The following is a 15583-nucleotide window of genomic DNA, read 5'->3' as shown; positions in this document are numbered from 1 at the left end:
ACAGATTCGAAATTCAAATGTAATATTTTTTTATAATTAAGTGTAACAGTATTTATGGCCAGACTAAGTATATTAGTAAAGTTTTTGTTCTGTAGTAATTTATGATAACTGCTCCTTGACGATCGATAAGCATTACTATTAATACTGTAGCTTCAGTGTTTTTTCTCTCTATATTTATAACAAGCACTTAAAATCTATATTCGATTCACTTAAATTAGACAATGGAATATAAACAGACAAACATCATGGAAAGTCGTGGACAAATGATTGAGTGAGAACTGAAATAAAAAGATGAGCTTCCTGCAAGGTGAGGAAAATAAATATACACACATAGATTATGAAAATCTCTTGTTGTTCTTTTTAGTGTCTAATTAAAACAATTTTATTTATGTTTTCATATACCTTTCTTAAAGACTGGCAATCATACTTGGCTGTATCAATTACTGCGTCTATTTCTGACAGAGAATGGAAGACTACCCATTTTTTTCATGAAAAATCCATCATCAATTCATTAAAAAAGAATATTGAATTTGTGTAGGCGTGTATTCCAGCTTTATTTAGCTGCTTTGGAGAAGTCTGCTGATTTCAATATTTTTTACACACATAAAGAAGTAAATTCAATATATGTGAAGAAAAAAGTACAAAAACTTTATTTTTAAATAAGCATACTATTTTTTTTTTGTAAAATATACCCAAATTGACGTGAAAACGTGAACAATATTGGAAATTTGCGGAGTGACAATCATTTAAAAATTAGATAGAGCCCTTGAAATCGTAATCTTTTTAGCATTTTCCAGTTTTGAGTCGTAAAACATAGACACACGACTGAATTATTATAATATCATATAATAGCTATATTGTAAAAGCGTTGCTCTAATTTTACAGTCAGCAGGGACGAAAAATCGATCCGATGTTAAATAAACAACAAAGAGAGTGGATAAAGTCGTGATCTGGAAGGCCGTTGATAAGTATAATAAAACAAAGACATTTGTTCGTCTTGGATTCGGCGCTTATGTTTTTAAATGATTTAAATATACATATCATTAAGATTCTGATCGATTTTGCGTTAATTGGATTCATTAATTGCCATTTTTTTATTGATTACTTGTGTAATTGTTATATGGCCCCAGGGATTATTAGGGGTTATCTACTGAGGTAAGGTATTTATATTTCAACATATAAACATCAACAAAGCAATATGCAGAGGCTTAAAATTTTACTAAATCATATTGACGTTATATATCTTTAATATATACAAATTTGTTTCGATAAAATTAATATGTATAAAAAATCTATTGACACTTAGTTTAACGATTTCCTACATCTTGTAATGTTATTTTAAACATATTATCATTTACAGCAAATTTGCCATAAAGTCACCATATATCTAATAAAAAATCCGTTCAATTTAAAAAACATTAATTATAACATTCATTCAAAAATATAAAGCAGAGTAGAAGATACCATATAGCCATTTTGTTTTGAACATATTGCAAAGTGAAATTGATACAATAAATTTCGTCATAACTATGAACACATAACACAATGAATACAAATTTCAACGGTCTTCCATAAAAATTGCTGCATTTGTTAATACGCTTACTAAGTCAAGCTAAAGATTTTAGTGAAAATAAAGAAGTTAGGATTGAAATGTAATGCTACCACGCTTGTTAGTTCGGAAGAACATTCAAGGTTCATATAAGTACTATATAGAAATATAAAATGGAATGATATGAAGACATTAAGGCTCGAACGCACACTCGAAAGGGTCTGAAGCCGCGCTTGGCTTTCAACGAAACCGTGAACACGCAATTTCATTCAGTCGTATAACTCAAGAGGGCTCGCTCAATGCTTTCTATGGATACCTTAAAAAATATTTTATTGTATATTAAAATAAAGTATAAAACACTCACAATATACTCAAAATACTACGAGTATATTATACGTACTTCACTTAAAATGGGACTATGCAATATACTTGTGTAATTTATTTTGATAATCAGAAATTATGATAGAATTATTATTTTATATAAAATATATTTCTATTACTCATTTTATTAAAATATATAATCCCAGAAAAGCACTAAGAGCTGTTACACGGTTTTTATAAACATAAATAGGGTAGTACAAACCAACCTCCATTAGCCAAGCCATTAATTACATTGGCTACACTAAATCAAGTAAATATATTTTCCTCACTATGAGTATGAAATAAAAAATATGATAATACCTACCAAAACTAATTCAATTATATTGACACTAGCTGGCGATAAATCGATCTAGCTAGGAATCTTTTTTAGAAAATGTCATATTCGTGTTTTATCGACTTGAAACTTACTTTTTTAACAAATAGGAGACGTTTCATCATCAGCCCATATATGTTCCCACTGCTGGGACACAGGCCTCCTATGAGGGTTCAGGCCATAATCCACCACGCTGGCCAAGTACGGGTTGGCAGATGTCACATGTCGTCGAACTTTTTAATTCTCGGACATGCCGGTTTCCTCACGATGTTTTCCTTCACCATTTAAGCAGTGGTGATGTTATCCACATGCACAGATAAATTGAAAAATCAATTTATTTCCTGCACGCTCGCCCGGTCTCGAACCCCGACTTATCGATTTTTAAGTCCGAGGTTCTCACCACTGAGCCAACACTGCTTTGAAGGAGACGTTTGAGTAATCCCAATTTATTATGACTCTTCCTGACGTCTATTGGCGAATAATAATACTATAAATGTGAAAGTTTGTGAGGATGGATGCATATGTATGTGTGCGTCTGTTACTCTTTCACGCAAAAACTACTGAACTGATTGCAATGAAATTTGCTTCGTAGATAGCTGGATTACTGAAATAACACATAGGCACTTTTTATACCGATATTCCTACGGGATACGGACTTACGCGGTTTCAACCGCGGGTCACAGATAGTTAGATTTAAATTAGATATAAAGGTGAAATACTTTTCTTCCTGAAATACAGCGCAACCCAAGAATACAATGAATGAACAAATATATTGGATCTATAACGGTTTTTAAACCCTCATCAATTATATTTTTTTAATATATTCACAGACAGTGTACACAGTACAGTAGAGACACAGTTATATTACATGTATGTATGTATAGATAAACATATATATTGTTATCAATGTCCTACAGCACAATATATAAATGATTTCCTATTTTACAAAATATTTTAATAAAAAAGATACATCGTAGACCCATGATTCTTTACTGACATAAATAATGGTAATTAATTTACTAAAGTATCCATTACTATAATTAGAAAGTACTATGTCCATCCTATATTTATTGGATTACGAGACCTTAATAAAATAATGATTGACCTAGTATTTTTAATTTGAAGAACTTATAGAGAAAATCTGACCGTTTTCATCTTTTGTATGTAGCACATAATATGAAAATTTGACAGCCCTTTAAAATGTATATCCTACTAATATTACAAACGCGAAAGTTTGTAAGTATGTATGGATGTTTGTTACTCTTTCATGCAATAACTAATGAACCGATTGCAATGAAATTTGGTACGTAGATAGCTAGCAACTGGAATAACACATAGGCAACTTTTTATTTCGATATTCCTACAGAACATAGACTTGAGCAAGTGAAGCTGAAGGCCGCAGGTAGTAGTTGAATAAACACCTCATCAAGTTGAACATCTTTATGTCACACACACATAATAACAAACATAATTATAAGATGTGAGCCGTCGTCCAGGGTAGGTCGACATACCTAGCTGATTTCCAAGATATTGAAGTATATTATATGGTTACAATCTCTATAGTACTAAGGAAACTGAGACACCACAAAAGTAATAATATCTCACGCATGAGAAAATATGTCCAGCAGGTTACATTTTCGCGGTAACATATCGATGTCGTTTTTGTATAACATTGTTATTCCTTTTGATATTAACCTTTTTAAATAAGCTATTTTGGATTTTTCGATTGCATGGACTTATGTTGCATGATGATGTATCGGTATTGTTCTTAAATTATTAAATAATACAACCTATTAAAAAGTTACATCGAGGGTTGCATTTCTCAGAGATCAATTTTATTCTTCTATTGAATTTAGGGAGGATTAGTGGAAGCTTAAATTCAAGTTTATGGGGTCGCGACCCTTGGCCCGTGGTCGCCATCTTGAAAAAAGGGTTTCACGCTTTATCTCTTAAACTAGCAATCCTCCAGAAAAGTTCGCAAAAGTTATCCTTAGCAAATTTTATGGTCTACAATATTGTTCTTATAACTTGTAACCACAACTCTTGTCCAAAATGTAATTTTTTCATATAATTTAACATTTTTCGTAACACTCATTTTGACTATTAAGGGTACCGGTAAAACTATATTCCTATGTCAATCAACCGAGCCACAACGCGTTTTTTATTAATTAAGGACTTTTAGCAGTGGGAATATAAAGACATGGATGTTATTATGGCAGTAGCTTCATGTTGAGTGTTAACTATAAGATAATAGCTTTAATAAGTTAGACTTTACGAGATTTGTTCAGATTTTGACGTCAAAGAAATAGACACTCTATAAAAACCAACGACGGTTAACAAATATTTACAATATTATATTTTCCAGAAATTGAAAATCATGTATGGAATCTGGTTATGGTATCTACGACATGGCGTAGGTGCCGTGATATTTTCGTACTAATTTAAAATGCGTACTTTCTTTACTTGCCGCTTTCGCAATTTATTATAGCTACCTACTTTGAAAATCACTACAATAACAATGTATATTTTTTTTATACCGAAGAATGCATTTACGCATACGCCATCGGCAAAAAAGTCCTGGCAGGGTCGCGGAAATATGGCATAGATTTCAATTAAATATTTCAACAAATTAAGGTATTTTAAAATGAAGGCTACATACAACATAATATTTATTACCACGTTCCACATTTCATTAGTAACCGAAGATCAAATGAATCAATTTTATTATCGACACAAGTCGTATTTACATTCTCTATTTATTAGGTTAATAGGATGTGGGCAGATAAAATTAAACTCTCGTTAATTACACGGCAACTGACTTATTAACAAAAACGCAAATGTCTGAATTTTACCTTTTTTTTTGTTAAATTTATCCACATCGATTACTATGGTATATGGTATACAAGCTGTTGCTCGCAGCTTCGCTTGCGCGGCCCTGATAATTTTTAATGGTATATACTTTCATCATCGTTAAAATCAAGTAGTTTGGGCTGCGCGTTGATACATCACTATGTCAGGCAGCCAGTCAGTCAGCTTTGGTATATACATTTTTTATTAATATTTAAGTCCAGTGTTGCGTAGGTACGAGTACATATTTTATTGAAATGTTTATTTAGTTTGCTTTTACAGTTCAGCAAATCAAATTTTAGATTAATAAATTAATTATTAATCATTATGTGAGGACTTTGCAGAGATCAGTTGACCCTTAATTTGCAATTGAGAGGAAAGTTAATCAGTACATAAATCCGATTTAAGATTGAAGGGTCGAGCATCCTATGTAAATGAAGGCTTAGGTGCTTGAAATTGACAATTTAAAATAAACTTAGGGTGAATTAAGATTTTTCGTTAACTTAAAATATTAAAAATATTTATATTATCACACTAAAAATATCTTGGTTTAAGAAGAAATATAGCTTATAGGTAAAGGCTCAGTGACGAGGGCCTCGTTGAGGGTTGGAGACCAGGCGAGTACCAGTGTATTGATCTTTCAATTTATCTGCATATGTGGATAACGTATTAATTTAAATGGTTAAAAGGATTTATATTTAAATCAGTTACTTACAAGGTGCCAAAAACGTCATATTTGAGGTTGGGGCTCAAACTCAAAAGAGCCTTTAATATAGGACCGATACATTGATGTTTTCTGAAACAAAATAAAATGTCTTCTTAGTATGTTCTCTATTTATTACTGTGAAACAGGCACATGGTTTGAACCCCAGGGAACGTATAACATTATGTCCCGTATATATCCGTATGTCCATATGCGCCTTACGTTACAATTTCCTTTTTTAGTCTTATAGCAAGAAGGATATAATTATTTGCTAATGTTAAAACTCTTTTTCTCTTTGTCAACACATTATATGCTAATACATCTGCTAATTCTGCTTTGTTTATTTGTAACTGACAAACAAATGCGTTCATATTTATCATTTTATTCATAGCCTTTTATTTTCATAAACACATAACTATATTTGTTTTTTGTTCTCTCTTGAACTAGCGGTCCGGCTTCGCCCGTGGTATATAGCTTATAGCCTTCCTCAATAAATAGACTATCTATCACTGAGAGAATTTTTCAAATCGGACCAGTAGTTCCTGAGATTAGTGCATTCAAACAAACAAACAAACTCTTAAGTAACTCTTTATAATATTAGTATAGATTTTAGAGTAAAACCCTTATTAAACGATTATTATAAAAAAAAGTTTTCAAGTGGATGGTCCGATATTACACCCTTGCTTTCGTGGGTATAATTCAGATAACTAGGCGGATATAAAATTATTAGCAGACTTGAAATTTCGGTCGCGTACATGCCTATAAGAAAATTACAAGATTAGCCTTTTAAGTGGAGCCTCACTCTAAATATTAATTGTAAAAAATATTTTGAGAGTTTTAGATGCCATGATGATGAAACAACTTTTATACATGATCGAGAATAAAAAAACTTAAATAATCAATTCAGTACATACATAATATTTTCAGCATTCTTGTTTTTTGTGCTTGATATTCCTGTTTTTCCATTCCAGTAGCCTGATTTCAAAAGTACTGTAAAAAACATAAAAGTAATAATAGAAATCTTTATTAGCAAAAACAATTAAACATTACATTGTAAGTGCGATAACAGTTGAATTAGCTAACAATGTTCACTAAGTTCCAAACTAAGCTGTTGCCTGTTTATATTTTTTATGGCGACCAAAATTTGTTCCCATATTTTAAAACGTTGTAAATATGAGACAAAAAAAATACATGCATACTCCCTATTCACACTTCACCCTCCAACATTGCGAATTGAAGTATAGATCTAAGCTATAGGAAATATTATAATATTACATTACTACGTTACAAAAACCTTCTATGCGTTGTAAAGTAGTGCAATTTTTCTCTGTCTTTTCGATACCCTTGCGTAAAATAAATAAATAAACATCCATACTCAAAACAAACAACGAAGCGATATTTTTATAAAAGCCTTTTAACATCTATTTCTTCCAACTCTGTGAACATTTAAATAAAATAATATATGTTATATAATTAAATAATACTGGCAACATTATTTTAGGCGCCGCCAGTGCCGCGACTTCTAACGTGGCGTCCTCTGATAGGGAATATGCTTATAATTCGAATAACGGCCAAATATAAATATTTTTTTATATACTTTATCAATACTTAATCAAGCCCCTATAAATAATTTTCTATTAGTTTTTATTTCGAAAAGAAATACATTTTTAAAAAAGAACAAGAAGCTCTGGGTAATTCAAATGTATGAAAACGCCACATAAGTGAACATGAACTATGAGATCATAGCCGATCATAGCCAAGCACTAACCATAGAGTATGAGATTATGACGGCGTCAGTTTTTACCGACTCTTATATATTAAAGTAAGAGGAAATAATGTATACATAGAAAATTAAGTGGCAAGAAGTAATTGACTTTATCCACCATGTAATTAACTTTATCCTTTTTTAAAAAAAATGTAGAAAATAGATATGTCCTCTTAAAGTAAAAATTTAACAATGTGATTTTGCAATAAAGCATAAAGCAAAATACAATACTTATGTCTCGGCTTTTTGCAGTGTAGTGTGGGGAAAATAAGTTGAAGATTTATTACGTAAAATTGTGAAAATTCAGTGTAGTGTAATAAGCGCTTATTTCCTAACACCTTCCGTTAATAGGCAAAGCTTTAATTTTTAAATTTTCCTTAAATAACCAAATATTTCATACGGAATTTTTATTTTTTTCTTATGGCAAGAAAATTTAACTGTTTGTTAGTGTCAAAGACTATCGGACGGATTCACAAGTCACAAGTGACAACTGACAACTGACAAGTGTCGTTTCTAAACTAAAGCTTAAAGCATTGTTTCGTATTGAGGTTAATACAATATTTTTGAAGATTTAACTAATTTTATTATATTGATAGTCATCCGTATATAAATGCAATAAAGTTTTCTCTTTAATATTTCAACATTTAATGTGATTATCCTATTAATATGGCGGTAGCTTACGGTATACATTTGGGAAATAGTTCCGGTTGTCTAGCAGCCTTCAACAATGGCACCTCTTCCGTTCTCGCAAATGATGCTGGAGATAGAGTTACACCAGCAATTGTAGCTCTCAATGGTTCAGAGTGGGAGGTAGGATTACCAGCAATATCTGGACAAGCATCTTCAAAAGCAATTATCAAACATAACAAAAGGCTTATGAACTGTGATTGGGTTGAAGAAGATTTAGCTTTCGTTGAGTCTTCATCTTCGTGTCGTATACAAAATGAAGACAAGTTAGTTTATGAATTTGAGACAAGTGAAACTAAGTTATTTTCTAACCCAGATAATATAGCTACAAAGATATATGCAAAGCTTTTTACAATTGCTAGTCATTCCGTAAAAGATGAAGGAGATTTAAAATTAGTGCTAGCTGCCCCATTACATTGGTCTCACGCCAGCCGAGAAATATTGACGAAATGTGCAGAATTAGCTGGTTTTGATGTTTTACAAGTAATTAGTGAACCTGCTGCTGCTCTCTTAGCTTACAATATTGAAGAGAGTCCTGAAGATGTGAATGTGCTAGTTTATAGACTTGGTGGTTCCACTTGCGCTGCATCAATCATCAAAGTATCAGGCGGATTCATTAGTATAGAGAAAAATATATTTAGATCAGATCTTGGTGGACAAAGTTTGACAAAAGAGTTGGCAGTCTATATAGCTCAAGAATTTAGACAAAAATGGAAATTAGACCCACAGGAAAGTCGTAGAGCCATGGCAAAACTATTAACGCATGCTGACAATTGTAAGCATGTGCTATCTACATTAAATTCAGCACATGTATTCATAGAATCGTTAGTAGAAGGTGTCGATTGCAGCCAGAATGTTACAAGGGCTAGATTTGAGAATATATTATCATCAAAAATATCTGCATACCTCGAGCCAGTACAAAAAGTAATAGAGAGTTTTGATGGAACAATCAACAAAATTGTGTTATGTGGTGGAAGTATGAAGATTCCCAAGCTTCAGACGGCAATTGCAAATTTGTTGCCAAATGCTGAGGTTTTATCTGGTATCAAACCTGATGAAGTGATAGCCGTGGGTTGTGCCAAGCATGCTGGCATTATATTAGACTTTCCCAATTCTTCTTTAACAGATGTCAATACTGAGGTAGAATTTTTGGGAAAGGACATATATCTTAAATATTTAAATCAAACTGTTAAATTATTCAAAGAAGGTACAGCACCATATACCCAGTATTCTTGTGATATAGATTCAAGTAATGATGTTAAAAATATGAGTTTTACGCTACATGCTGATCCAAATGGTGAGGAATTTGCAAGGGAAGAATTTAATATAGAAAATTTAAATAAGCCTTTTAAACTAAAGGCTACATTACAAGAATCGAAACTTATGTTACAAGTGGAATAATGTTTATTATTTAAATATCATACATATTATATAATAAACTGTATAAAAAATTTATTTTGTCTTATTCTTATTTTACTACAATTTAATGGTCCCTAAATGTTTTGCAAGTCATACCATGTGTTAATAAGTGCTCACATAAGTTGATTTCTAGTGGTATGTTCTTCTTTTCTAATTTATATACAACTTGGAGTTTGAAAATAAAACATAAAACAATAAAAACAAATGTTAAATATGCTTAGTTGTATAAAAGTGCTATGTATTGATTTTATTAAAAGTGAATTTCCCATGTGGGGTATGGGGCAAAAGTACTTACAACTATTTTGCTGACTACCAGACTAGCCAGGATCAAGGAGGTAAAAAAATGTCACCAAATTTTTTTCAAACCCAGGGCTACGCTCAATAGGCAATATTCAAAATAAAATATAAATAGCCAAAGAAAAAGGGTAGAAATATAATGTTTACTACTACACTATGTTTAGTATTATTTTATCTGTACTTAACACTACATGCTACCCAAAATAATTTTAATTTGCTTTTAATTATTTTATAATTTTGAATATTAACTTATTAAATAGTGTAGCTACAATTAACAAAAATACATTGACCGTCAGTTACTAAGGTATGTACCTACTTTGTCAAAACTACACTATTTACATTACCTACTTACCTATCCAATTTTTTATCTGTATTCTATTTCCATTTTTGGCGGTAATTTAAAATCTAAAGTAGTTAGTTACTAGTGAAATATGATTTTGTTGTGTCAGCATGTAAGATAGATACAATAGACATATTAGTTGTTGTTGTTACTTTACATTACAAAAATTTCCATTGGTTTGAGTTACATATTGTTTTAAACTTAGTTTAATATAAGGTACAGTAGTATCAATTTTATAATAAAATGGATGAAAACCCAAAAGAAAATAGAGTTAGTTTTAATGAGAGACTACAAGATATGATAAGACATCTATCAAAAACTAAAATCGTAAGGCAAATTTCTTCAATAAAAGGTATTGTAGATATTTTAATTTCATTATAAGCTTAGTTATAATAAAAAAATCAATTTCAAATAGGATTTTTCAAATGAAAGGGATGAGTGTAGAAAACTACGTGAAATAAACATAAAATTAGAAAGCGATTTAAAAGAAACACGAGAATTAGAAAAATCGCACCGTTATCATTTAATTACATCGCGTGAAATGATAGCCAATTTGCAGGAGACCGTGTCACAGTTGGTTTATCTTAGACGCGATGTAAAAAAATTAAAAGAGGAAATAGTCTCAAAAGATTCTATTATTTCGTCTTTGGAAAAAGTAAGTACTTACCTATTCAACAATTACATAAAAAACTGTGCGTATTATCAACACTTCTACAACAATATTATAGGAAAAGAATAGTATTATAAGAAAGCATGACGATGTAATAATCGAATTACGAGATGCACACGAAAAGCGAATTAACGAAATAATCAATGAAAATGAACAAAAAGGTACCCACTATTCTTTGTATTATATTATTGGCTATGGTATTATGTTCAATTATGTACTTCAACTAAGTTTTATGGCCCATGGTTTATTTGATATTTTCACAATAGTTCAACAAATGCAATTGGATTCTGACACACAATTGGCTCAGATAACATGCGTGATTGAAGAGCTGCGGAGTAGAATCAGAGACATGGAAACCGAACAAAGAGATAAAGTGAGTTTTGTTTGCTTCTTAAAAATAACATTATTATCATGTACTTAAAGTGTTTTAAATACGGGGGTGTGGCGTACCTAATGCTATGCCTTACGATGATACGAGTTCTCCAGGCTGGTGGGTTACTTTCTTGAATCTATTATTTTAAAAACTCAGCTAAATTTAATTTTTAACTCAGCTAAAGCTACTTTTAAATTATATACACGTTAGGGTTAACGTCGCTTTAGCTGAGTTTTTCAAAATAATAGATTCAAGAAAGTAACAAAAAAGGAATACTTTCGGATACATCCCTTACAAGAGTAAGAACTTGAACCCCCTCTTTCCTTCACAAAAATTGATATAGGGTGAGAAATTCTAGAGCTTTACAATAAATAAATTACATATTGAACTACCTACCTAATGACTTATAGCTTTTAATTGTAGCACATAGCACATAAATTATTAATTGGTAGTAAATAATTTATTTAAAAGACACACAAATAAATAGGAATGTTATTCTAATGTTAATGATATCATAATTCAATATAAATAGATGAACGTAGTTGTATTAGAATATGAAGAAAAAATTCAACGCAGCGCCTCGCAGGTTGCTCAGTTGCAGGAACAATTGACACGGCAAGCCGCAAGAGCGGATGCCAATATCGATGCCTATCGCCGGGTAAGTTATATTTGCATAATATGATAAATAAATCCTGATTTAAATCCGTTGAAGTCTAAAACAATGAAAGGGAAATTCGAAGGGAGTTTAAAATAATGTTTACTATTTCGAAATTTATTTTCTTGCGTAATACTGGAGAATCTTTTGTGAAGTAGCATATATGATATAACAGATTAAAGCGGAGTGAGAACCCTAAATGGTAGATAAATCTTATTAATTTTCCTACATGCAAAGATACACACAGTACTGTTTGATTTACCTAGATATCTGTAATAGTTTTTTTTTGCCGATCCGGCCATTTTGCCTTGGCCATAACATGCGTCATATATGTATACAATATGCTCACAATATTAAAAATCTACAATTATCTCTAGGTTCCTTGCAAATAAAAAATTAAATACGTAAATTGTAACAAATTCAAAATATAATGCTTCGTTGCTAATGTTGTGTAATAATGTACGTACATGAAATAACAGGTGAAAATACGCTCTAATAACCATTAAGTTTTAGGTTGATGATGATGTAGAACAATTATTAAACTGGTTAAAACTGTTTACGTACTTATGTTTTATCATACATTCCATCTATTTACTTAATTACGACATGTCAAATACCTACTTAACAATTCCGATTCCGTAGGCGTTCCACTTTTGTCTATTATGCATTTATTCCGGAATATTTGTGATTATAATACTTACAGAAAAATAATAATTTTTACGTTTATTTTAGCTATTACCATGAACATTTTGCTACCCACAGACTTTAATATACTTTTTCGACTATCGGCTATTATGCTCATTTAATAAGAAATAAATAAATAAAATAAATATTATTTTAACTACTTCGTTATAATGAAGCGATAAGTTGACTTAGTACATTAGGAATATATTTAAATAATATGCAAATTAATTAAGTAAATATATTCAGTAGAGACGTAATATTACGTGTTGGTAATCATAATAATGAATAAATACATTTATGTGTTCGTGTCGGCGACCGAGGCACTAAATTATTTGTATACAAAATTAAAATTGCAAAACGAATTGCTTCACGAACTGTCTTATAAATTTAAAATGCACTGCTTGCACTCCCCCGTCGCCGGGGGGCTAAATTTCTCTTATATTTCTATTACCTTTTCTTACATTATAAAACTGAAATGTGATCCGAAAGTTATTGGCAAAATTACCAAACGTATTTGGGTGAAATAGTAGAATAATTAATAGTATACAGCTCGCCATACCCAATTTACTAATAGTAAGTATAGTAATATATTATACTAACTGTTGCCCGCATCTTCGCTTGCTTGGCCAAAGAAAGAAGAAATTAATGGTTGTAAGACATGACACATTTTAATAGAGCGCCATCTAGTGGAATTTACAGATTTCAGTTTATATTTTTATTTGATAGCGGGCATCTAATCGTGATCACATCACCGCTTGTGGCTGCGAATGCGTTGACTGCTTTTAAGGGGTAAAGGATAGCGAAAAAATTGACGACGTGAATGAAGTAGATAATGGATAAATGGGCAGTGTCGGATGTGGGCCTTCGGCTCCCCACTCACTGATCGAATCACAGTAGCATGTTACTGTTTCACGCTGATCTTCTGTGTGCATGTGGTACTTTCCCCGGGCGGGCTACCTCAATTCATAGTCAAGCATGCTCAGTTTCCATACTCAAAAGAGTGATTCAATTGCGCATCACGAAGCATCGTCCCATGGGAATGAGATGTTTCCCCGAGGTATAAAGCGTATGTATCTAGCCTCCTATCTGTCATAAAGCTGGTCCGTTGCGACGTGAAAGAAGGACAAACAAACACAATTTAGCATTCATTCAAAATAATAGTAAGGATTGAATTGTGTGGTTTAAGGTTTTAACAGTGAATTCTTAATTACAACCACATTACAAGTATCTTCTTCTATGTAATATAATAATGTCTAAAATTACAAAATTTTACGAATTATTACCGTGTTCGTAATAATAGAAATAAGTGCATTTAGTAAATACTTAATCTTTATCCTTCAGATAATAAAGGATGTTGCATAATGAAATTGCCTAGCGAGAAATCGCACGGATAATGTGTTTGGTAATGATAGCATAATTTATCCCAATATTAAATGTAGATCTCACTTACAACTCCGTGTTACTACGTTAACCTACAAAAATATCTCCTTATTATTAGTTTTCCATCAATTACGTTAACAAATATATTTTGATTCCAACCAACAGAAATTGGAAGAAGTCGAAGAGAAACTTAAACAGAGCCAATTCAAAAAATACTTGGCACAAAGTACATGTCCGTCTCAGTATGAAAGCATAGTTGAACGACCGTACTCAGTAGAACGGGATGTTTATCCTAATTCACCTTGCACCGCAGACTTTAACTCTGTAACTGACAGTCCAAAATCCTACATTCCTTCCCGTCAGAATAAAACTTTGAAACAAAGCACTCTCCAAGTAATGTATTGCGATGAAAAAGCATCAAAATCTAACGAAAAGAAAGGTCAATTTAACATCACGAAGAAGAGGAAACTATACAACGAAAAAGACTATTTGAATACTTAATGTATTCTGGATTAGTATTTATTGTAGTAGACATTTACTAGTTGTAGAATAATCTTATAATATTTAAGCTATTTGTTTTCAATGGATACTTGGTTCTTTAATAAATGGCACGTTCAGAGTAATATCTTTAGCGTTTGTTTCCTTTACTTTCACTTCCGTTGTGCATGTTTATTGCTGCATTTATTTGTCTTTGTTCGGTAATTGTTAGACATGACTGTCCTTACATAACAATGAGCGATCTTCTGTCCTCAAGCATCAACCGCACCCACTATGTAAGAGAAATGTTGCAAATAATTTATATTATAAGTAATTTGTAATGTATATTGACTCAATAGATTTTTTTTGCTATAGAGCCATCTTCTTTACTATCGCTATCGAAAAATGTGTTTTCATTTTTCCACTAAAAAGAATATGCCTCTAAACAGTCTACGTGAAAAACAATTATACACTTTACAAGCAAAACACTTTTTATCATTAACATCAAAAATATATTATTGTTAATGTTGTAAGCAATATAATTTACCTATCTGTGGTTTTATATCATATCATAATTGACTGTTTCTTAAATTAAAGACAATATCTTTAATTAGAACTATTATTACGAATTAACAAATTAGAACTCTTTCATCTAACAATAATTACCAATATTTATGATAATATCTTTATTTTTAGCTGTTCAAATTCATATATTACTGCACATTTAGTTATTTTGTAATCTTTATACATAGCATTTTAAAAAAATGTTCAATCATTAATCATTAGGGAAGTAAGTGAGCTAGCCAGTTAGCCGTTGAATAAATAATTTACGAATTATTACGATATTGCAGTGAAGAGAGAGTTTGATTGAGACTATAAAATTATAATGCAACAACCGTACGATCTGCAAAAACATTTCATAGTGCTAGTCAAATATCTTACACTCATTAATTTTACCAAGAACAACACGTTATTTTCTATAAATAAATGGACATAATATACCAAAATTATAGAATGCGATATCTGTATTATCTGCATTTAAT

At 31.2% G+C, this 15583-nt stretch overlaps 2 protein-coding genes across 2 annotated transcripts; both read left to right on the top strand.

Annotated features, from left to right (window-relative positions):
• The first annotated feature begins 8034 nt into the window (after positions 1–8034).
• Positions 8035–9698, top strand: LOC119835214 (heat shock 70 kDa protein 14-like). Its single transcript, XM_038359916.1, has one exon. It carries the CDS (start codon positions 8225–8227, stop codon positions 9644–9646), a length of 1422 nt encoding a protein of 473 aa, XP_038215844.1. The 5' UTR covers positions 8035–8224; the 3' UTR covers positions 9647–9698.
• Positions 9699–10544: 846 nt separating this feature from the next.
• Positions 10545–14564, top strand: LOC119834849 (filamin A-interacting protein 1-like). Its single transcript, XM_038359367.1, has 6 exons — positions 10545–10628; positions 10717–10956; positions 11030–11132; positions 11238–11344; positions 11877–12002; positions 14229–14564. The coding sequence occupies exons 1-6, from the start codon at positions 10545–10547 to the stop codon at positions 14562–14564; spliced, it is 996 nt and encodes a 331-aa protein (XP_038215295.1).
• Positions 14565–15583: the final 1019 nt, after the last annotated feature.

Source organism: Zerene cesonia, chromosome 20, assembly GCF_012273895.1.
Source record: "Zerene cesonia ecotype Mississippi chromosome 20, Zerene_cesonia_1.1, whole genome shotgun sequence".
NCBI lineage: Eukaryota > Metazoa > Arthropoda > Insecta > Lepidoptera > Pieridae > Zerene > Zerene cesonia.
The sequence above is the reverse complement of the archived record's forward strand: the minus strand, read 5'-3'. Positions and strand labels throughout refer to the sequence as shown.